At 43.1% G+C, this 23,434-nt stretch overlaps 2 protein-coding genes across 2 annotated transcripts; both read right to left on the reverse strand.

Annotated features, from left to right (window-relative positions):
• Positions 1-2,342: 2,342 nt before the first annotated feature.
• On the reverse strand, positions 2,343-16,829 carry LOC121593314 (paramyosin, long form). Its single transcript, XM_041915566.1, has 10 exons — positions 16,447-16,829; positions 15,385-15,441; positions 13,016-13,102; positions 12,765-12,931; positions 10,932-11,931; positions 10,747-10,859; positions 4,086-4,605; positions 3,925-4,020; positions 3,569-3,850; positions 2,343-3,485 (listed from the first exon to the last, which is right to left on the reverse strand). Exons 1-10 carry the CDS (start codon positions 16,564-16,566, stop codon positions 3,279-3,281), a joined length of 2,649 nt encoding a protein of 882 aa, XP_041771500.1. The 5' UTR covers positions 16,567-16,829; the 3' UTR covers positions 2,343-3,278.
• A 4,655-nt stretch (positions 16,830-21,484) lies between these two features.
• Positions 21,485-22,983, reverse strand: LOC121593315 (chitinase-3-like protein 1). The gene is made up of 2 exons (XM_041915567.1): positions 22,890-22,983; positions 21,485-22,803 (listed from the first exon to the last, which is right to left on the reverse strand). The coding sequence occupies exons 1-2, from the start codon at positions 22,951-22,953 to the stop codon at positions 21,695-21,697; spliced, it is 1,173 nt and encodes a 390-aa protein (XP_041771501.1). The 5' UTR covers positions 22,954-22,983; the 3' UTR covers positions 21,485-21,694.
• Between the last annotated feature and the right edge of the window lie 451 nt (positions 22,984-23,434).

Genomic DNA, 23,434 nt, shown 5'->3' on the forward strand with positions numbered 1-23,434 from the left:
ATGGAGGTGCACGACTAGAAAACCAGATTCATCAAATTGTTACCGAGGTGTGGGATAGCGAATCGATGCCTTGTGATTGGAATCTCGGCATCATCTACCTCATATACAAAAAGGGAGATAGGTTGGACTGCAACAACTACAGGGGTATTACGGTGTTGAATACCGCCTATAAAATATTCTCCCTGATCCTTCAGGATCGCCTTGTCCCGCACGTCGAAGAGATAGTAGGAAACTATCAAAGAGGATTCCGAAACGGAAAATCAACCACTGATCAGATCTTCACCATGCGGCAGATCTTGGAGAAGATGGCTGAATATAGACACGACACATACCATCTCTTCATTGACTTCAAAGCCGCATATGATAGCATAGCCAGGGTAAAACTGTATGCCGCTATGAGCTCTTTTGGAATCCCGGCCAAACTGATAAGGCTAGTTAGAATGACTATGACCAACGTCAAATTCCAGGTGAGGGTGGATGGAAAACTCTCAGGACCTTTTGCTACCACCAAAGGTATGCGCCAGGGGGACGGGCTTGCCTGTCTCCTATTCAACCTGGCGCTAGAGAGGGCCATCCGTGACTCGAGGGTGGAGACTACGGGAACCATCTTCTATAAGTCAACCCAGATCCTGGCATACGCTGATGATATAGACATCATTGTTCTGCGGCTCTCTTATGTAGCAGAAGCCTACCAAGGGATCAAGCAGGCGGCAGAGAGCCTCGGATTGCAGATAAACGAGGCAAAGACCAAACTGATGGTGGCAACATCAGCGGGCCCACCAACAAATTATCAGAATCTACGTAGGCGTGACGTGCAGATAGGTGAACGCACTTTTAAAGTCGTCCCACAATTCACCTATCTTGGGTCAAAGGTCAGCAACGACAACAGCATGGAAGCTGAGTTGCGCGCAAGGATGCTGGCTGCCAACCGGTCATTCTACAGCCTGAAAAATCAGTTCACCTCCAAGAACCTGTCGCGACGGACGAAGCTGGGACTATATAGTACCTATATAGTACCAGTACTCACATACGCCTCTGAGACATGGACACTGTCCAAATCTGACGAAACCCTCTTAGCCGCGTTCGAGAGGAAGATGCTCAGAAGGATACTTGGCCCCGTATGTGTGAAAGGACAATGGAGGAGCCGCTATAATGACGAGCTATACGAGATGTACGGTGACCTCACTGTCGTACAGCGAATAAAGCTCGCCAGGCTCCGGTGGGCTGGCCATGTTGTACGCATGGAAACGGACGACCCAGCCCGTAAAGTCTTTTAAGGCCGTCCACAAGGACAGAGGAGGCGTGGTAGGCCCAAATTGAGGTGGCAAGATGGCGTGGAGGTGTCCGCCATTAAGGCCGGGATAACGGACTGACAGACGAAGGCGCGAGACCGTGAGCGGTTTCGGACACTCCTGAGGCTGGTCAAGACCGCAAAGCGGTTGTAGTGCCGGATAAGTAAGTAAGTAAGTCGGTGTTGAAGTACAGTCGTCAACTCGTACGACTTAACAATATGGCCGTCATGAGTTCAAGCCCAAAAAAAAACTCCACGCAATCTTGCCACCTCTAGGGAGGCTGTTAGTGCGACCATTAGTTTACTAATCAAGATCAAGATATCAAGATAAAATTTTCTTTGAAAAGATCAATTGTATGTGTTGGAATTTGGATAATTATTTTCGAACTCAAATTTGAATTGTCCATGAAACAAAGCGTTAGGAAACTAAGATTAGGTTATAAACGGCTCGACGTCAGAAACTGCTCGATCTGCATGAATTATTATAAACAAAAAAGGACAAACGAATATAAAGTTGCAAACCGACCAGCGATGGAGGTGTATACTTTCCTATTCAAATTTCCTCCAAATATCACAGCCAGCCCTTTTTCGTGAATATATTTCACAGTATGCATACTTGGACTCGATTCCAATAATAGACTTGACATGATTTATGGTTGAAGTTTGAAATTTATTTAATAAGCAGTAACATAAGGTAGCTTTGTAATAAATTCCATTAAAAATGGCTTTAATAGAACTAAACATAGCTTACCTTTAAATGAAAGAGATATTTTTTTATTCTCAAAACATAATGCATACAAGCAAGCTGTAGAAAGCGCTACATAACCAACATATATGACAATTAAGTAATATATGACAATTTTAATATAAAACATATAGGATTGAGAAAATCTAATTGAATAAATTTTATCATTACAAATCATTGCTCAGATCTAATTCGAATCACAACACACATATTCTGCATATTGTAAAGCATTCACAATTATGGAAAGTGGAACTGCATCGTTTGTTGGTAAGATGACAATATGCGATATGCAGTTCAATTGATAAATATTAATTTAGATGATTTGTTTTATTAAGAATAAATCTTTATCATACAGTACATGCGTAAAAAAATCATAGATCCACTCGTTCACAACATTGCATGCGTTATGCCTTTTGAATACCGTTTTTTAAAATCGTCTACTAGCAATAACACTCCATAGTAGCATTGTTATTTTGGTAAAATAATCTTTATCAGTAATCTTTATTTTTTCCTTTACAAGCGACTTGTGTGCTGTTCTGGTTTGGCTTTTCAGTTGTTTTACAGCCTCATCATAGTTGATCTTTTTAAAGTTGGCTCAGGTCGGTAGATCGCGTTGACCCATGATCGAGAGGGTAGAGTATCCACATTTCTTCAGAGCAGCAACGACGAACAGCACATAGTAAACGAGTTCATATGACACAAACAAGCACAATTTCGTTAAGATTTAAAATATCTAATGTAAAGAGCTTTTGTTGATATACAGCTTCTCAGATGTTATCTGTGTACGCAGTGAGCGCTCTTGTCTGGTTTGTCGATTTGTGTATGTTCGAATAACTTTCCAGCTGATGCTGTGTTTTATCCTTCTAACGTTGTTTCGTAATAAAATAAAAACAGGAAGACACTAATGTTAAACATAACTATACATAACAAAAAGGGATATATAAAACAGTGAACGTAAGGAAAGGCAAGAACAAAATGGAGAAGAGCTATGGACCAAGTAAGGGCATAGAATTTCTGCAAAACACAACACGTACACATGACCGTATTTGAACGAAACTGGATAAAATAATGAAAAGAACCAATTGGCTGCGTGCGGTATTCAGAGTGGTAACCCACATGATCGGCCCGGCTGGAGGTTGCTAGATCGCTTGTTCCGATTTTCAGTCGCCGCATATTCTTCCAGGATTAACGACGCTTCGGCCAACTGTAAGGGCACTCTGGCGGCAAGGGACATTGCTAAATTTAAGATGAAGTTTCGTTGATGGTTCGGGTAGTTTCCTGAACCAGGTAGACCTGCGATCCGGGCACGGTCGAGGTGGTGACGAACGTGCGGTGCTTGGCACGGACCAGACTCAGATTGCTCTCAGCCACATCGGCACGGTCTTCGGCAGCTTCGAGCTCTCGCTGGAAACGGCGAACCTTGGTGACACACTGCTGTGAGGATTGTTCCTGTAGAATGAGGCAGATTAAATTAGTTTACCGTATGAATGAGTGCCTATGAAGTAAAGGGCGCATAGTAACGGTCGTCATACCTGTTCGGTTAGCTGACGCTTGTAGGCAGCGATCTTCTGGTTGGCCTTCTCCAGGGCGTCCTGCAGAATCTGAATGTTCTTCTGATCCTCCTCGATCTGAATGTACACTTCCTTGACAGAGCGTTCCTTTTTGCGGAGAATCTTGATCGTTTCGGCGTGCTTTCGTCTTTCCTCGTCCAGTTCAACTTCGATGTCGCGCAGGCGAGCCTCAAGCTTGTTGATGATGCGTCTGCTACCAGCCACGGCATTAACCTCGACTTCCTCCAGACGGACGGACAGTTGCTGTGAACATATGGGTATGTTATTGTACGCTGCCATTTAGCCGCTGCTTGTGAACCTATTAGCGTCATTCTTACCTTAACCTCAACTTCCAGCGACTTCTTGATGGCTTCAATCTTGACGATTCTTTCCTGTTCCTCGTGCAGCAGCTCGACGGTGTGCTTAAGCTCAACCTTTAAAACGGAAATGAGTTTGTCAGGATGTTGATTTGAGGTAAGAGGTTAAAGCGGTAACATACCTGAATCTTCTGGTAGCGCTCATCGCTGACACGCAGCTCACGGGTGACTTCCTCGTAGTCAACGGCCAAGGTTTGCAGTTCGGTCTCAAGCTTAGCCTTGAGCGAAGCGTAGTTGGCGTTGACAACGCTCAGCTCGTTAATACGAGTGGTTGCCTCCTCGAGAGATACCTCCACCTGACGCTTAGCACGCAGCGAAGAATCGTAGTTGATGCGGATCTCCTCCAGCTCGCCGGAGAGCGATTGGATGCGACGCTGAGCAATGCCGTACTGGTCGACAGTGGATTGCAGCTGGCGCTGGATCTCCTCGTAGTGAGCCTGCATCTCGGTCAACTGCAGCGACTGCTTCTTGATAGTCTTCTGCAGTTCGATGTTGGTGTGGTTGGCCACATCCAGCGACATCTCCAGCTCGGTGATCTGGATCTGCAGCTTCTTCTTGATGCGCTGGACCTCGCTCTTAAGCTTGGTCTCAGCCTCGACAACGCGGGCATTCAGCTGCTCGATTTCGATGCTCGTCTGCTTGCTGCGGATAGAAGCAAAATACACACCAAAAGTGTATTGTAGAAAGTGTGTAAAGTGTGGTACAATCGCAACGCGATGATTCATTCTGTTCGGATGTGGGTTACAATTGTCCTCTGTCCTGATACCATGTACCACTTGCTTTTAGCATAGGAGATAGTTAAAAATAAAATAATACGACAACAAATGCCGTTTCTGCCGGCTCGCACTTTTTTGCTTCATCGCATAAGATGATGCTACGCAATCAACGGATTTCCCGTTGATTGAAGGTGTAGTGAATCATACATATGGTCGAGACAGAGGATGTTAGACAATACCTGTAACCGTGTTTTAATTACATGTCAAGCAGATTACTAGAAACAATACTATTTGAGTTCAGTGAACAATGAACCTTCAAACACTATGACCAGGCTTGAAGTAGTTCTATATGCATTATTGATGATAATTAAATTAACAATATTTTCTTGAAGTTCATAGCGGATTTATCTATGCTTAAATATAAAGCATTATGTAAAATTTTATAAAGTTTTTAGGTAGTCACTCTTTGCTATAAGGAGACAGTGCAGATAATAACGAAATTTACACCCCATTTGCTAAAGTCGATCGTGTTTATCATTAGACTGCAAATTACCCTATTTGTCACAATAAAACATTTGACACATTTTTCGATTGACACAGACAGTGCTTACGTTATGAATTAAGGAATGAAGCAAACAAAAAGTAAAAACATATGCACCATGACGGCTTTGGTATCTAGCCAAAGTCTCCAAATGGTCTCGTTGCGATTATTATTAGATCTCGCAGATGGACTCGAATGTAAAATATCGGTGAGACTCGTTGCTCCTTGATGATGTGTTGGTAAGTAGATGGAGTAAAATAATGTAAAATATATGTGTAATTTTAGATATAGAGTTTTTACTATCTTCGGCAAAGGAAGAGTTTGAACCACAGTTTAAAATGTGTTGTATAAGTATGTGGTATTTATAAAAGAATCTAAAAAATACATTTAAACTACCAAGGTCTAAACCAAGGGAGTGCAAAAAAGCCTCAAAACTATTGCACAATATCTCTTCACAACAAATATTAATAATAAACGACTTTACATCGAACAGGCTGTGGTGTGATCTTTGCGGCTTTGAAGGTTTTGAAGTGGCGAACGATGTTGACGGGAGAAAAGTAAGTGTATATTTATGTAATAAATTAAGCCTTCGGTTGACACGGTGAGCGTAAGCGGTAACGTTACATAGTAGACATTCGTAATACAAATAAATAAACCCGAAGTCGCCTTGCGTTTCAATCCGCACGAAAAACGGGAATGCCTAGACGAAAGCAGTTCAAGGTAAGGTATAAACAGGCCCGGGTGTCAGGGGTAGCAGAAAATCCCACAAATAACATTTTTCGTACACTCGGAACGAAGGAATGCCAAACCAGTAACAAAAAATACCCCCGGTATCTATAGACCGCAAACAAAAAAATGGACGATCTTGTGTGGACGTTTGTTCGTTCGTCAGACTTCTGACATCTGCGAGTCTAATACTGCACGAGCACTTTGCCTTTAGACCTCATGAACAAAGCGACAAGTGTTAGTGTATATATATATATATATATATATATATATATATATATATATATATATATATATATATATATATATATATATATATATATATATATATATATCTATAACCTCGAAATCATTAAACTGACCGTTCTGCATGATATTTATAAGCAGTTTTGTTTCATTGTGGATGGGGCTTTTTTTTTAATATGTCTCTTAACAGGGTTTGTGAACTTGATGAATGGTGAAGCTTTGTATTTGGTATGGGTAACGATGTAGAAGAGGAAAGTCGACTCGTAAGATTTATAAATTTGCACAGGAAATGATCAGACGCACGCGCGTGGTACAATAGAGTGATGGTATGAAATATTTGCATAACTGTAAGTATGTCACACGAGAAAACACTCACATTCGAGGTCATTGCAAATCAGACCAAGTCTTCTGATGGATGCATTTTAGTAGTGGGACCGATTTAAGGCGGACGTTAAAAAAAGATATAGAGAACGATGAGAGATATAGAAAGATGCAGAAAGATCAAGAACTTGGACATTGGTAAGATTGCAGAAACTCGTTACGTTACCTTGGTTGGCAGGAAGATAGATTTTCTGGAGGTCGACAGCAAACAAGACAGTAAAATAAATTGCAACGCAATTAAAAGAACTAGAGATAGAGCACGTATGTGTGGGTGTGTTTTGGTATTGAAGGGTAGGGCAAGACAAGATCACAGTAATAATCAATTATAAGTTATTTGGCTGAACTCAGCCTTGAACTATATGCGTCGAAATAGGCAAGCTGTTGCCTATTTTGATAAGAACCGTTTTAGGTAGTGAGTAATAGCAGCACAAAACAGCAGATCAACATTTTGGGAAGGTTTCTATGACCTATACAGGAAGTTCGGGGAAAGGCATGGCTATTGGATGGAAGGTGAATGTCACGGTTGTAGTAATTCACCTGGTGTCGTGCAGGAATTCCTGTGTCTTGACGGCAAAGTTCTTAATCTCCCGGCGCACATTATCGACGGAGGTGTGGACAGCCTTGTACTGAGTGGAGGCTTCCTCGGCAGCCTGGCTAACGTCGACGGTGCTAGTTGATCGCTTGACAATGTAGCGTACCTCGCTGTTGGCACGGCTACCTACCGCCTGGCGGGACACAGACGAGCTGAACCGGCTGCTGATTTGGTTCAGGGAACGTTCCTCCGACTCGCGAGTCCGGCGCGACTCGTTCAGCAAGATGTTCTTGATCTGATCGGCCGATTTTCCCTTGATCGCTTTCTTCAGCTCCGGCGAGAGATCCGAGTCCGAGCCCTTGAGGTCACCGTAAAAATGGGTGCGCTTAGTCAGTGCCATCCTGTCACGTTTGTCGTCGGCTGCGTGCTGTGCGTTCCGTACGGCAACTTTCCGATTGTAACGATCGATCACACTGTCCGCGGGTACGTGCTTCTTGAGCCTAGCTGCGTCGGCAGTCGCGGTCACACTGAGTACTGAGCGCTTTATATCGAATCGGTAATCGGGTAAGTAGCGTTCCGCCGTGTCAACTGCTGCCTCAGATAGTCGGACAACCTCCCGGTCGGAGTACGGTCGGAAGTGGAAGTACCCTGTGTGATAGCGGTTTAGACCGCGCTCCTCGGTGTAGGGCAGGTACGGGCAGCGCGGATCGGGTAGAGGGGACTGCTCGGCACTCGCACTCTTCGTATCGAGGTAGTCGATCATGGGTTGGTAGTAGTGCATCGCATGTCCGTAGTTGTTTTGGTAGATCTGAGTGGGGATGAGCCTCTCGCGTCTTTCGCACCGGTTGTCCAACGCAAACAGTGGTGCCATCTAGATCGCGCCTGTATCACTCAATGCCGTAAAGGAAGTGTGAGCGAGAACGAAGAAGGAAGCGCACACAACCACAAAATGTGAGAGAACTGCGAATACCTCAACTGGTGTGCACGGCAACCAATAGAACTCCCAGTATTGCGATGGCTTTAAAGCTGGCACAAATACACACGTCCCGTTGTTGCTGTTAGAAAGAGTCGCTACTTATTTTCTTACTTCCTTTGCCTAATTTGTGGTATCTATACCCTCCCCATCTATGCCCAAGTCAAAGCAACACACACACACACACGTTGCTTTTCTCTATGCCCTGTTTGCTAGTGTCTTGCTAAGAGGCTGCTTACGACAAACTGCGAACGAACAGATTCGATGCTACATCACGGGAAAGAAGAAATGTCATAAGAAAACACCAGTGATGTGACGAAAGCACCAAAAACAACATTGAGACCTTTTCGAAATAGAACAAATGATCTGATGTATTTTTAGATCATGATAAAGGACAATGAAATGCACTGATGGCAATGATTAGACGGGCGTGCGAATTACGCACTAAGGATCGTGCCTTACGGAGGAGGGGGCACTGTTTTGCTGGCACTCAGATGTGAAATCTATAAAAGAAGCACACACACACACACACATTGTACATCATGTTTCCACACGTAACTTAATTGAGCAATTACGACGTGTGTAACATTTTATGGTGTTCACGTTCTGATCCTTAACTGTCGAAAATAATAGAACGTGACTACTTGCTTGTTTGTGGTACAATGAGCAAGAATATGCGTACATATAACTGTTATCTTCCATTTCGATGAAGCCAGCCAAGTTTCGAAATACCCAAAGAAATGTAACATGAAGTGTTGCGGAAGTTTGTTTTTTTCATTTTGTAATAAGTTTTTTTTTTTTAAATAAGTCTAATCCTTTTGTAATCGTAAAATATGACCAGATTTCCCATTTTCAAGTCTGATCCCGACATACGTGGTTATGAATATCCACATAAGTCAAATTTCACGAACTTTGAGCCAAAATGAACGGGTATTTTTTGAATAAAATTACTACTCTTATATTGGACAACTCATTTAGCAAATTGTACCGGTTTGGCACATAAACTGTTAAATGTTGAAACCGCGTATCTCCGAATTGACGTAACACAGACTATTATTAATTTAGATTCACATTATTACGGCTTCGGCCGTATTTTCATACGTAACTCGTTGTATTTTTCTGAAAAATTCGGTGCACAGCACATCAATAACAACCATTTAAAATTTTCTCTACTCAAATTAAATATGCATGTCATAAGTATGCGCCACAAGACATACACCACACGTTTCACATGACGATCACATGATAATATCTGTCATGCTTCACGATGTTTTGTTTGTTTTTGCAGAAAGTAAAACATTACAAATCTTTCACCGTTTCTGGAGCACCTCGCGATGTCAATTACGGTGCGATTTAATTTGTCAAGAGCTATCATTATCAAATCATATTTTATTGGTTCACTATATTTTTGGTGACACTTCACAAGTAGAAATTGGTCTCATCAAAATAGAAAGGGTATTTGTTGATTATGATGTTTGCCAAAAATACGAATTGCTTTAATAGTAAAATGAATTCTGACAATAGTTTCAAACGTACTAAATGAGATTTTTTAGATGAAAGTTTCTGAAACCAACAATTGCACAAATGGCGAAATGAATATTTCAAATAAAGTAGAACAGTCGTTTATTGATCACTGAACTGGTCTTCACCTTGGCTATTTGGCGACTGAAAGTAAGGTCAGTGGCAGCAGCTTAGAATGAGAAAACCGTCGCGATAGCGAAATCAATCGAATGAACACGAGCGAAAGTGCTCGGTCAATGATGAGGTAACGAAACAAGTATCATTAGAATGATCAGCTTACTCGATACAGCGTTTGTGGTAATCACTACTAGGCGCTAGAGCGTTCACACCCGTCAAGTTTATTTCACTTTCAGGAGCACTGTCAAGAGCCGTGTGGTACCGCCATCCAAGAACAAGCTGATTATCGAATGCAGGAAGCAAAGAAAACGTGCACGGGTATGAGATATTTTCGTATACAACTCGTGCTAGTCGTGCTCAGTAGTGGATCGATTGACTTTCATTGGCTGCGGTCAACAAACTGCAGTTAATGCGTTCTAGGAAGAGGTGACAACGATTGTTTGATTTAAAAGAACGGTTATTTAAAGGTCGTTGCTGAAAGTGGCACAAAATAATGGATTGCAGAAAGTGGCACACACGCTTAGCGAAAACGGATGCTGAGCTTGCGCTATCTGATATAAAGGTTATAACTAGTAAAATCAGTTGCATGTTTGATGAATGTTGCTCGAACACTTGAGTTAGCGTATACACTTTTGTTAGCTTAAAAATAATTTGAACAAAATAATATTTGCACTGGAACGCAGATGGAGGCGCCTGGTAGTTCAAAGTACAAAGAGCGATCTTGTTGTACGTCTCGTATCTAATGCTCGTAATAGAGCCACCTGGTTGTGGTTTTGTGATCAGCTATAAGCATATATGCTTGACCTCAAAACCTTTTACAGGCGATGATACCATAAGGTTTCTAATTGTTTAGAACAATTGTTTAATTCGTTTATATACCAAAGCACGCGTGACTCCGGTAGGTCGAAGTATAGTGGCCGCTATGGTGAGAACGAGTTGGCAATTGTTGGCACATTTAGAGACTAGCGTCATTGAATGCAATGTGACATTTGATATTGCTAGCGTAACATTAAACACCGCCCGTACTTACCGAATGACTTCAATCTCTTCGTCCTTCTCCAATAGGCGACGCTCAGTGTCATGACGGAACTGGCCATACTCAGCCGAAAGGGCCTGAGCACGTTTCTCCTCTGCTTTGCGTCCCTGTAAATGCGAAAATGTGTAAGATAATTATAAAATTAGTTTCCAATCGAAATAGTTATTTAGCACACTTACCGCTTCGGCTTCCTTGTAGGCGGCCGTGAGCTCCTCACGCTCATTCTCCAGACGACGCAGCTCGACTTCATACTCGTGAAGACGGCGCGTCAATTCGGTGACGGTGCTGCGTGACTCGTGCAGCTCATTCTGCAGCTTGTTGTTATCGCGTCCCAGCTGATCCTTCTGCTCGCGAGTCTTGTCCAGCTCGTGAGACAGGCGCTGGAAATCGGCAGTTCTCTGGCGCAGATCGCGCTGCGACGCATCGTACAGAGCGATCGTTTCCTCCAGGCGGGTCTTGATTTCGATGTTGGTCTTCTCGAGGATCTCGATGCGCTTCGTGTACTCGCGGATACCGTTATTGGCCTTTTCCAGGTCAATGATCAGCACTTCGATCTCGCTGGTCAATCGGCTCTTTTCCTTCTCCAGCTTGCTCAGGCGAGCCTGCAGCGACTCGATGTGCTCCTCCGACTCAGTGATGCGCACCGTGTACTTGCGGCGGATCTCTTCTACCTCCTCAGCACGGGCCATGCATTCGGCCTCGTACTTGGACTTGAAGGTACCGGCCTCACCGTTTGCCTTGACGAGCTGGCGCTCCAGATCCAGGCGAGCTTCCGACTCTTCCTCGAGCTGCAGACGAATGGATTCCAGCTCAGTCTCGACCTGGTGCAGGCTGGACTCGAGCATCGAGCGGCGGCGATCATCTTCCTCCAGGCGGCGTCTAGCTTCCTCGAGCTGCGAGTTCAGCTGGGTCTTGGAGAACGAGATGCTCTCAACGCTCAGCTTAAGGTCCTGAACCGACTTGACCAAATCAATGTTCTCCTGCGATAGACGCGTCTTGTGCGAGCTGATGTCGACGATCGTGCGGTTCAGCTCCTCGATACGGATGTTGAGCTCAGTGACCTGGACCTCGAGTTTCTCGATCGTCTTGATGCTGACCTGTTTGTCCTTAGAAATGCTTTCGACTTGCGACAGCAGCTCGTAGATCTCAGCCTGCAGCTTCGATTTTTCTTTCTCGACTCTAGAAAAGTGAAAGGCAGAAGGGATCAGCCATTACATTAATCCATCCAGCGTGTTACAGTGTAGAGATAGAGAGGTTATGTGTAACTACGCAAGGTGCGAAAAAACAACAGGTGACCCAAATTAGTGTGGGGGTTGAATTTTCAAGCTACACTTCGGTCCCTCCGTTCAGTGTGGAACGATCAACGCAAAGACCGTGCGCTAGCCGACATATTTGGCCCGCAGAAATGAGCAGCACATCCCGGTCTTAAAATAGATCGCCAGCTTCGAAACCTGTCATGTCATCTGCCCAGGTTTTACGTCGCTCGCTGTGTCTCGCGAAGCGCTCGTTGGCGGTCTTGGGACGCATCGGTCTGTTTACATACCGCTGGGGAATGATGATTGCACCGAATCACCACCGTCTACGTCCTGGGCAGTCGGCGGTATGAAATTCATTTCTCTACACGCGTACCATGGTAGTATCGCAACCGTAAAAGTGAGTGAGAAAACCCATATGGAACATGGGCGGTCGCGCATTAGCGGTACGTAGTTATGTGATCGCGCTTCGAAAATACCGGCAGCAGCCGCAGAAGCGCATCGAAACGTGTGGTGTGACGTGCGCAAAGAGTTACGAAAAAAGGTCGGTCCGAGTACAGCCCGGAATGGGTGGCGAGGGTTGGCGAATGAGATGACGAATCGTAACTTAATCATCACCCGCACAGTGGCCACTCGGTGGAGGAATGAGTGGGTGTTATTTGAAAAGGAGTGCGAAAGAGATGGACACAACGATTATTGATTGTATGGTGTTTATGTTAGTGTTACTGCGAGGGAAATAAAATGAAAAGGATAGTTTACCGCTGCTTCGACTTGGTCAGAGCCTCAAGCTGTTCGTTGAAATCGCTGACGATTTCCTGGTGCTTGCGCTTCAGGATGTGAGCAGTCTCCTCAGATTCTAGGTGCACATCCTCCAGCAGCTTACGCAGCTTGGTCAGCTCGACATCACGCTTGCGATTGATCTCCAGCTTGAATAAAAATCGACGCCAAAAGAGAACGAAAATATTTTCAATGCGAATGCTTATTATGTTAGTACTGTGGTTTGTAGTTACCTGTCCCTCTGCACCACCCTCAGCTTCTTCGAGACGCTCAGACAACTGAATCACCTGTACGCTGAGATCAGCTTTCTCACGTTCGATCTAGTTAGAAGAGGGAAAGAATCGAATAAACTTTGTTGATTAAGATTGTATTTCCTAAAGCAAACAAGAACAATAATAAGATATATTGAAAGAGAGGCGAATTTTTATAACTTACACTGATAAGATTTAATTGAGTTTTCAAACATTATTTGTTATTTCAGTGTATTTGATAAGATATATTAAAAATACGAAGGAAGGTAAGGTGTCAAAAAGGTACAAAAGCACATCATGATATCGTGCAATTTCTGTTTTTAAGAAAATAGTTTCCATATTTTTTTGTTCCAAAAAGATATAGAAGAAGAAAAGAGGAGTTTTCCTTTTCCATTGCTCCAAAAAATAATGCAATACCGATGCAATACGATGTCATAACACTGGTTAAAAAGTTCGTATGCATTCTATCCGGAGATGGTCGGCGAAATTCACTTTTAGAAAGAAAGAAAGGAAAAAAACCCGGTAATATTTTGCAACCCGGCGCTCGGCGCAGGAACCAAAAGCAGGTAAGCTGTGCCAAACGTTGGAAGACGGTTTATTTTTAGCAGCCCGCACATAGGTGTTCAGCACTGTGTGCATTTCGGAAAGTAAGGAGGCCACATCCTACGCAAGGAGACACGCATATGTAGTGCAGATTGGCAACGATATGAGGAAGAAGTTGTATATGTGTGAGGGTTAAAATTATTGTCTTGGAAAATCATTGGAATTGGCATAATATTTCATATTTAATTGCATGAGTGTTATTCGCATTGAGGATAAAAAACATTCCCAAACAACAGATCATAAGTTGGTCTACAAAAACGAAGCAACATCGTAAACGATAGAAAAAACCGTGATTCTTGATTTTTTTGGCGGCACACGTCTCGGCAGAAAGAAGGTTTTTATTGCCGGCGATTTTTTTTAATTGCCAAAAAACACGATGTGCCTGATTCATGTACTCTTTTCTTCGCCTATCTCTTGGGGGGAGATCTACAATTATGTGCAGCATGGCACACGCGCGGCTCGCGGTCTTTAACGCGTTGCCCTCTGTGGAATGCGCCGACGGAGACATTGCGAGAGATGCTACCGAAAGCATTGCAGTAGAGTTTAGCAGATGGCTTGAAGAGAAGTGTTACCTCAAGATCTTGGCAGTAAGTATCAGCACTACGGTAACGCACTTTTCCTTATCAAAGAGGCTGTGTGAAAGAGGGGCTAATGATCAAAGATTACGGGTAAGTAGTACAGTAGTAGTAGAGCTGTAATCCAAGTTCAGCAATGCAATGAAACGAACGGCTCTGGGTGCTGGGAAAACTATTTTCGAAAGGCCAATATTCTCTTTTGCCGTTTTCGGTCGATAAACGTACGCCACTCGCAGCGCAGAGGAGACACAAACACACGCATGTGTGCACGTTCTAGCGATCTAAAACCACCTTCTCCGTACGATCGCAGGAGCGGGGGCTATTTTTAGTGCTCGAGGGAAAACCATCTCGCATTGGACGGCGATAGTAGGTTGTTCGGTGTTCGCAAACAGTTGGTCGACCTGAGCGGTGGAGGAAACTAGCAACAAGAACCAGCACGAAACCTTGTCCCGGTCTAAGGAACGAGGAACAATCCTCACTTCGAAGGTGTGATGCTTCAGCGCTGTGGGATGATGTAATTGCTTCGCCACTTGAAGACCCTTGCGGGCCCATGCCAATCAACGGGTCGGGCCAAATCGACAAGACACCAAGGTTAGCGGTATTGTGTAGGAGTACAGAGAGGAATACGCATCACGACACTTCAAATGAGATGTATTCAAGTGACAGGCCGCATTTGCATCCGCAAAAAAAAAAACGGATGGACATAGGACTCCTACGCTACGAGGTGTAAAGCATAATATTTGTGCGCTGCCGCTGACCACTGATGGTCACTGCCGGAAGTGCGATTGACGTGTGAAAAGAGAGTAGGTCGCTTTAAATGGGTGTAGTAGATCGTTATAAATGGATTGATCGTTAGCTATTATTTTAAAAAATGAAGGCATCGTTGTTCGAAAAAATCGTCTGAGGTAATACTAATTAAAGCTTGTTAGGAATTTAGAATGATGATTACTCCAAACTACTACACGCATTGTAACAAAATTAATCACAATGCTCGAAAAAACACATGTGTAAACGATACCAACTCATTTATACGATTTAACCTATGAATAACGATGAATCAGCATAGCTTCACGGTTGAGTCGGATAAAAAATCTTTTCACAATGTTTTGCGCGATATTTTTAGAACAGATCGTTAAAGTTTTTTTTTTTCTTTAATATGAAAACATAACTTACCCTCTGGCGAAGGCCACGCTCCGACTCCAAGTCTTCCTGCAGGAGACGGATCTTGTCCTGAAATCAGTAGAAAATCGTTGAATGTTTGAGCGTGGCTTATTAGCGCATTGTTGCCAATCGGTAATGCACGCAAGTAAGAAGAGGAATTCAACAGGAACCTATCCACCATTGGACACTCCACACATACACACAAACACACACACACACACACACACGCACATACACATTCCTTTGTCCGGAGGGATGAAAACGTGTCTAAAACTATCTCGCACTACACATGTACACCACTAAGCTGAGATATCCTTGTTTTAAGGAAGGTTATTATAACGCCTTTACAACAATCTTCAGTTCTCAACAGGCACTTCAGCTGTGTGTTCAGGATCACTTGAATAACGTCAACTAACATTCACCAATAGGCACTTTCGTGGCACGGTCTAGCAATGGCAGCATTTTGGTTAAGGACTTTTTAATGGGTGCTGGAATTGCGCTTTGCTGTATTTTTCTTTTAAATTTCGTAACACTAGGCACTTTACCGATCATGTTAGCAGTACTAGCAGTGGCAGCAGGCAATCAAGAGCGCTAGCAGTAGAGGCTTCGGCATTTTTCATTTTCACATTTATCACCATGACGCGAGAATGTTCTTGAACACACTTCCGGCTCCCCGAAAAGCATTCACTATTACCAATGGAAGTACTTAGTCGAGGATGTGTTAAGTAGATTATGGAATGCATATGGAATGTGGTAGTGTGGTAGTAGTTTTTGGTAATGAGAAGCAAACTGGCATTGTAAATGTGTTTAGTTTGAATTGCGACCTAATGCAAAACTCTCTGTGTGAATGTTCTGTGAAAAAAAAAACACTAATGTAATGTATTGCTAAATAGATAAAATCACTGGTCTTAGCTTAAGATTTGTTCTTCAAGGTGTACGTATCGTTGAAAACGAGTATGAGTGTGTGCTTGTGTAGATTTGTCCAGTGTATCAGGTGAAGTTCCAGCGGTAGTTCCTTTCGTTCCTTGCGCACCACACTGCTCGTCCGGGAATGTTGTGACTCGAAAAACTCACCTCCAGTCGGGACAAAGCGCTCAGGTCAGCACTGTACTCGATGCTGACATCGGCGGTACCACCTCCGGTCGAACGGTAGGTGTACTTGGACGTTTTAGTGGTAACGGCGGATGAAGACATATTGCTCGTCTTTTGTGCGTGAATACGGATTTACACTAGCACAGGGCGTTGGGAAATATGCGCCTGGAACACACGAATGTAACCGACGCTACGGCGCACGGAAGGTTTACACTCGTTCGATCGTTTTCGAGAGAGACAGAGAAGGGAAAAACACACACGAGAACAGGTCCCCCACCAGGCAGAGTCAAACCAGGATCAATCCACCCTGAACACCGATTGAACCGACTGTCAGAAGCACACTAGGTGCCGTGGTTTTCATAAATGCCGGAGCAAGTTTGGTGATCTACTAACCGGCCACCGGGTTTCCCGAGCAGTGTTCGGCTTACGCATCCGTGCAAGCGAGCATGTGTGCGTGAGCGGGCCCGTCTTAATTTTTCTGAAAGCGGATTCAACCCATTTCGCATTTCCATACGATCCGGCATGCCGATGCAGCAGGGCGTTTGCGCAGATTGGCGCTCCTGCTGTGTGATAGATGATCGTGTATGTGTTGATGTGCCTGGTTGCCGCTGGCTTGTTGCTCGATGTGTTTGTAGTGGTACTGGGCACGCTAACTCACACGGCTGCACCACAACCACCGGCTGAGGGACCAAGTTGGAGGGAAACTATTCAATGCAATGGTACCGCCGTGGCAAGAGTCGAGCGAGCGAGTCTCCATACGAATTGGTTGGATCTTGATCGCACTCCCGGCGCACACCATGATCCGTATTGCGCACGCATCAAACCGTGCCGTTCGCGTTAGTCAGGTGTGTTAAAATTAGCACGGGCACGGATTGTTTTATTGTTTTATAAATACTCACGGTTTACTCATATTTTGTCCCTCCCGGCAGTCACTCCCGATCGCGTTGTTCGGTGCCAGAAGCTGAGATTATTCGAGCCGTTCACATTCATGCTCGGCACAGGTCCGATGGCGTCATTCGTCGGGAGGAATGTTCATCCTCGTTTCTACCGCCGCGTCGCCAACCTCCGGCTTCGGCTCCGGTTCATGTCACGGATGTTGTTTTTTCCCGACCATTCGCTCCCAGTGCACGGTTACTAGTTTCCCAACACATCTAAGCCGAGCCGAAGGTGTGTTGGTATCGCAAAATTGTGTGTTGGAAAACGGCTGTGCGTGTTGCAAATGGCGGAAGAATGAATTTCGTGTCCGCTAGCCGTATCGACGAGCCGAGAAAAAGTTACAACTTTCCACCACCAGTCTACCATGATGACCATGCGTTGGGTACGATAATTATCTCACATTTCATCCCCGTCAATGCAGTTCAAGACTCAAGGAGATAGAGAAACGCAATAGGTTCGTCGGAATGACTGCCGCCTCTCGGTATAACTGCTTGTATGTGTTTACGTGTATGCAAATGACAGTGTTAGAGGGCCACCGTAAGTGGGACAACAATAATATTTGTACCATTGATGAATTGAATCATGGGGATGCTTTCCTGTTGATGTTTTCCCGAGTGTCTTGAGTCTGCTGCACGCTCACACTTGTTTATTGCCTGACCTGTTGGACCTGTACACGGTTGAGTTGTATGACTAATGAGGGAGTTTATTAAATTCACCCAGCAGCAGTATTGAGGAGGGACACACGCGCTGGGGAATGGGGACGATGATGTTCCACATTATAGGGCTATTGGAGAATTGAAAAATATCATTACTAGCTTTTCATTTATTATATGTGACAAATGTAAATTTGGAGTCTTGTTCGTACAATCCAAAATGTTCAATGATCGTACACCGTTATTATATCAAGAGAACGCAACGCACAAATGTAAGACGATGGACGGAATCATGTGTGTGCATATCCAAACACAAAACCATATAGCACGAAATTTATGATGTGAAAATCGTACAAATACTCCAAAGAATATGCCCTTACATTGGTCTATTTTTGGCGCTCAGTAGCCATATCTATGCCCACCAAAACAAACGAAGTCAACGGAATGTTGGTTGGGGTTTGTAAAATGACGGAACCTGGCGAATGTTGGCCAGAATATCGCTGGGATTGTGTTAAGCTTGGAGATCATTTTCCTTCGCCAAGTTTCCCACAATACAGAATAGTGTTGCATGTATTGGAGCCTAGGGGAAAGGTGTAGCTTTGCATGATAGTTTCTAGTAGAGGATGAAAACATTGTTGCGGCTTGTTTTTGGGAGTAGTTTGATTAATATTGGTTTGGTTGCTTACTTTGCTTACGGTAAGCTTACGTTGTTTTATTTAATGTTCTTTTTTTAAAGTTATATTCATACTCATACAATGGTAAGCAGTTAAAATTGTAAATGGTATACATGTTGTATATTCGATGTTACAAAATTAATACACATCTTTCACGTTTAATACATACATATCGAACGGCAGCAAAAGCGCCAAATATCATCATAATCATCATCAGAAGCCGACTAATCATAAACCTGCGGTCAAAATGTGTCGCATAGGTAGGATATGGTGGTTCGGTTTTGTATTTTTAGCTATTTTTCACTTTACATTGCAGACTCGAATGAACTGTGCGCTTATGGCCGCAAGCATTTGCACTCTGTAGAATAGGTAGAATCCTAGGTTGTCAACGTATTTCTTGGCGTGGGGGAGGAATTGGCTGTGTGAGAGACTGAAGAATTCCAGCCTACTCGCATCTTGCCATTGGTGTTCCTAGGAAACTGTCATAGATCTTGCATCAGTTAGAGGAGGGTTGTGAGGATAGAGTGTCGAGGAATGGAGGAAAGCGACAGTGTTCTGTATTAGTAAACGTGGTGAGGGCGCGAGCAAGAACGATCGTTACCAATGCTAGGTATTTCTCCGTTGACCAACCAACACTAACTGATTTGGCAGTGTGAAACGAACTGAAGCCGACTCTTTCTGTCCTGTTTGTGTGGTTGCTTCAGTTTCTAAATATATTCTATAATTTTCCATACCAACGAGTTTGTCAGTGGTATGTGTGTGCAATAGTGTGTTTTCAGTATGTACGTGTGTGTGTGGTTAGTAAGGATTATATTTGTATCTAACTAACAACCTACGTGCCGTTGCGAAATTGGATGATATTTACAAACGCACACCTTTTGATATGCTTTGCGCTCTATCTTAAAAAAATGTGTTCTCTTTTTCGTCACACAGTTTGTGTATGCTACTCTCTGCTCAGAACTGAATGGGTTTATAGAGTTTTCAACTATTTGTTAGAAATATTTTCATATTGTGGATGAAATGTTAACGACAAACTAAACAAAATATTTAACTATTCGTCCAACGAATTCTGCATAACAATACAAAGCAATATAAAAAGGTTATAAAAAAGTAAAAAAAAATGTTGGAATACAATATACGATCAATATCACAAAAGACTTTAACACAGGCTAAACAATGGTGAATATGTACCACAAAGAAACAACAAAGAAAGGTTAAGAAGATAATAAACAAAATAGCCTGTTAAAAACAAGGAATGTCTACTGAAGGATCAAGCAAGTGATAGTTACTAGTTTACATAAAGATAAATGATGAACGTAAATAAATTAAGACATTTGTCCGCTCCATGACTCACCGGAGCCGAATGCAAGGTGTGGACGAAATAAGAAAATCGTTCATTGGAGGTAAATAAAGAAGGGAGAACCAATTCGGGCTGACTGTCTAAAAATTTTGAAGTTTGTTTCATTCGATCATGCTGCTCCATGTCTGGGCAGTAGTAAGCGATCGCGACTATGCGCAAAATGCCAGCGCTAATTTTAGGCCATGTGTGTGGGATGTTTCAAAGATGCTTGTCTTAGTTGGTGGTTTGCGGCTGATGGGATGCATCTCAGACAGCTAAAACTCTATGCAGTGGTAAATACACTGTTGAGGAAATTTAAAAAATAAAAAAAATTAAAGAAAAAAGTAGATATGTTGCTTATAGTGTTTTGTGTGAATTTTGCAAAAATCTGCATTGAAGAGTATACCTCAAAACTAATTATTGGTTGAAATTTGAAACTTTGTATCTTACATGCTTAATTTAAATTCTTACAGAAAAGGACCAAACCATGGCATTCTGGTAACGTATGCTGTGTTGGCGATGCGGCTGAAGCGATCGGAAGGGAAAGTACGGACACTCACGGCGTGATGCGACTCGTTCGTTCGACAAAATAAACGAAGTTCGTTCGTCGAATACCTTCACGAAAGTAGCTAAAAATAGGTCAACCACTTATGAAAACAAATACTGAACATGGAGCGATGATTGTAGTGTTTTTTGAGCTCATGGGTCACTTTTGTTTGTTGTTTTGTGGCGCGATGTTTAGTTGGACTGTTTACATGTTTTGTTTTTATGCTTATAACAGTTGTTGAATTTTTGTTAGCAGTAAAGAAAAGTAGCACATTACAAAAAGCATACCGAGAGATTGAATTGAATCACAAATCTCAGGTCAGCTGTGTTTGTCTTTTACAAGTAAGCTGTCATAAGTACATAAAACCAACGGTTTCTATAACGCTGCTAACCATTCATGTACAGTATACGCTCGGCAATCGTCACTGGATTGAGTGCGGTTTATTGAATGACATTTTGACGTGTTGACGTTCTTTAAACTTCCTATTTTTGACGTAGTTCATGAGTTAATTGTTACATTACATAAATTTTCATGTTGTACAAAGAATATTTATAATTTAAAAAATATAGCAGCACAACAGCCGTTGTCGGTCAAGCCCTGTCTACAATGTGGACTTGGCAAGTGGTACAATGTACTTGGCTTTCAGTGACTTATTGATTACACATAGCAAAATAGTTAGTCCTACGTATGAGGGGACGGTTCATTCGGGGCTTGAGCTCAAGACGGGTATGTTGTTAAGTTGAACGACTTGACCACTGTACCACGATACCGGGCCAACCTTTATGTACTGGATTTTATAAAATTGATCTAGATTGTCCCGTATTCCTATACATTACACTTACAGGAAAAAGAAAAGTAGAATAAAGTACAGTACAATTATAAAAGATCTACGACCGTGTATTTGATTGTTCTAGCAAATATAGAAATACTAAGTAAATGCTTAAGTATTACACACTATTGCACATGAAATGGAGGAATACCATATTATAATTATTACTAAAGCAATTATTTTCACTTGACTTAAACAAATATTGACTATGAATAGAATTTTTATGCGACAAGTTTTCACAACATGCTAACATTACACTAGGCATTCATTGACAGTTTTGAGCAGAGTAAAACTGGTGCCACAGTTTCCTCGAAAATCATCCATATCAATCGACCACATCATCATACCAGCAAGTTGTTGACTGTTAGCGTAGTTACACTTTTCCCATATGCTTTGCCTATCGTCGTATCCTATCCATTGGTCATTGGAGAAGGTGTAAGGAATTTTTTGAATTGGTTCCCATACACGATGCCAACCAGTTGCGGATGACAAGTAGCCACAAACCTCGTGGTATGCAATGTAACCGTATTGGCTTGTGTACGGTCCGGGATGTCCGGGACCTTCCGCTGGTACTCGTAATCCATTAACAGCAGAGTTGGCTAATGTGAAGGTACGCCCGTAAGCCGGAACACCCAGGACCATTTTTGACGCGGGAGCTCCCTGGCTTAGCCAATAGTTGATGCTGTGTTGGACGTTAAGTGTTCGTTGAAAGTCATTCTGATCGGAAGGCCCGGCAAAGAGCGGTGCATTGTGGCCCGTGAAATTGCTCCACGCTCCGTTGTAGTCGTACGCCATCAGATTAATGAAATCCAAGTGTGGCACTATACCGGTAATGTCGTACGAAATGGAAGCAATTGTTTCGCTGGCGGCAAGTGCCGCTGTTAGCAACAAACCGTGAGAGCGCAGCGCAAGAGCCAGCTCTGATAGCATCAACACAAAATTCCGCTTATCATACGGTGCGGTATCACCGTCGTGCATGGCTGGGAACTCCCATCCAAGATCCACTCCATCAAATCCATGGGTGAGACAAAAGTCTCGTGCGTTTCGTGCAAAGATACTACGCAAGGACGCACTGGCAGCAATTTGAGAAAATATGACTCGATCAACAGTTGCACCACCGATAGCGGCCAGCGTTTTGAGATTAGGATTCTGGTTTCGTAGTTGATTAAAGAGTCGAATATTTCCTCGGCCACTATCCAGATCTAACCAGGGATCTAGTATCGTCACTGCGCCAGAGTCGTTCACTCCAAAGAATGCGTAAATGAGATGGGTACATAGGAAGGGATCGATGTTTTCCACGTTGAATTGTCCTCTACCTGGACGGTATGTTGACCATGATGCGTAGTAGCAAACCACTGGTTCTGTGGATATTACGTCGATTATCAATCAGTTTTTGCATTGCATAGATTGGGTAGAATAAAACACTCCATGTAACATGTTTACTTACTTCTTGCTTCTACGTTGTAAAATGCCACGAGTAGGGCAAAACAAAAAAGAATTGCTCGTACCATGCTCTTTACACAAACAACGATTAATTAGGACTGCCAGACGATATAGGTGAGGCAGGTTATATATTACAGCCCGCAGACGATTGGCGATAAGCGGCTGTGAGACATTGGGTTATGATAAAAATTCAGGTTCGTAATCTGTTTATTGCAGTTGGCTGTTATCTTTAGATTCCATTTTTAGTATTTTGAGCATCCGACACGAGCAGCTTCGATATTGAGAAAGGTAAGATTCTCTCAATGTATTAGCTTTAAACACTCATTTATTATCTAATCCACGTATGTCTGGCGGCCCCTAAGAGTCCTGTATGTGGCCTGCCACCATTAATATCGATATTGAAGGTAGATAAAGCGGCCCGTGAAAGGCTGTTTGGCTTAACAAGTGTCCCGCCGAACAAAAGAGTTTAACACATCTGATTTAATAGATTATTTGTGTGGTTTGCACTACGGAACTGGAAACTAAATACGCACTCTATACGATCATAAA

The sequence above is a fragment of the Anopheles merus genome, chromosome 2L (assembly GCF_017562075.2).
Source record: "Anopheles merus strain MAF chromosome 2L, AmerM5.1, whole genome shotgun sequence".
NCBI classification, from domain to species: domain Eukaryota; kingdom Metazoa; phylum Arthropoda; class Insecta; order Diptera; family Culicidae; genus Anopheles; species Anopheles merus.

Bases quoted from the DNA above. Each gene is read 5' to 3' on its own strand.
- LOC121593315 (XM_041915567.1), bottom strand. From the start codon at position 22,953: ATGGTACGAGCAATTCTTTTTTGTTTTGCCCTACTCGTGGCATTTTAC. The intron at 22,804-22,889 runs GTAAGTAAACAT...TAATATCCACAG, and splicing joins TTACAACGTAGAAGCAAGAA to AACCAGTGGTTTGCTACTAC.
- LOC121593314 (XM_041915566.1), bottom strand. From the start codon at position 16,566: ATGTCTTCATCCGCCGTTACCACTAAAACGTCCAAGTACACCTACCGT. The intron at 4,606-10,746 runs GTAAGTACGGGC...TTCTATCCGCAG, and splicing joins GAAGAGATTGAAGTCATTCG to CAAGCAGACGAGCATCGAAA. The intron at 3,851-3,924 runs GTAAGAATGACG...ATATGTTCACAG, and splicing joins CGCTGGAAGTTGAGGTTAAG to CAACTGTCCGTCCGTCTGGA.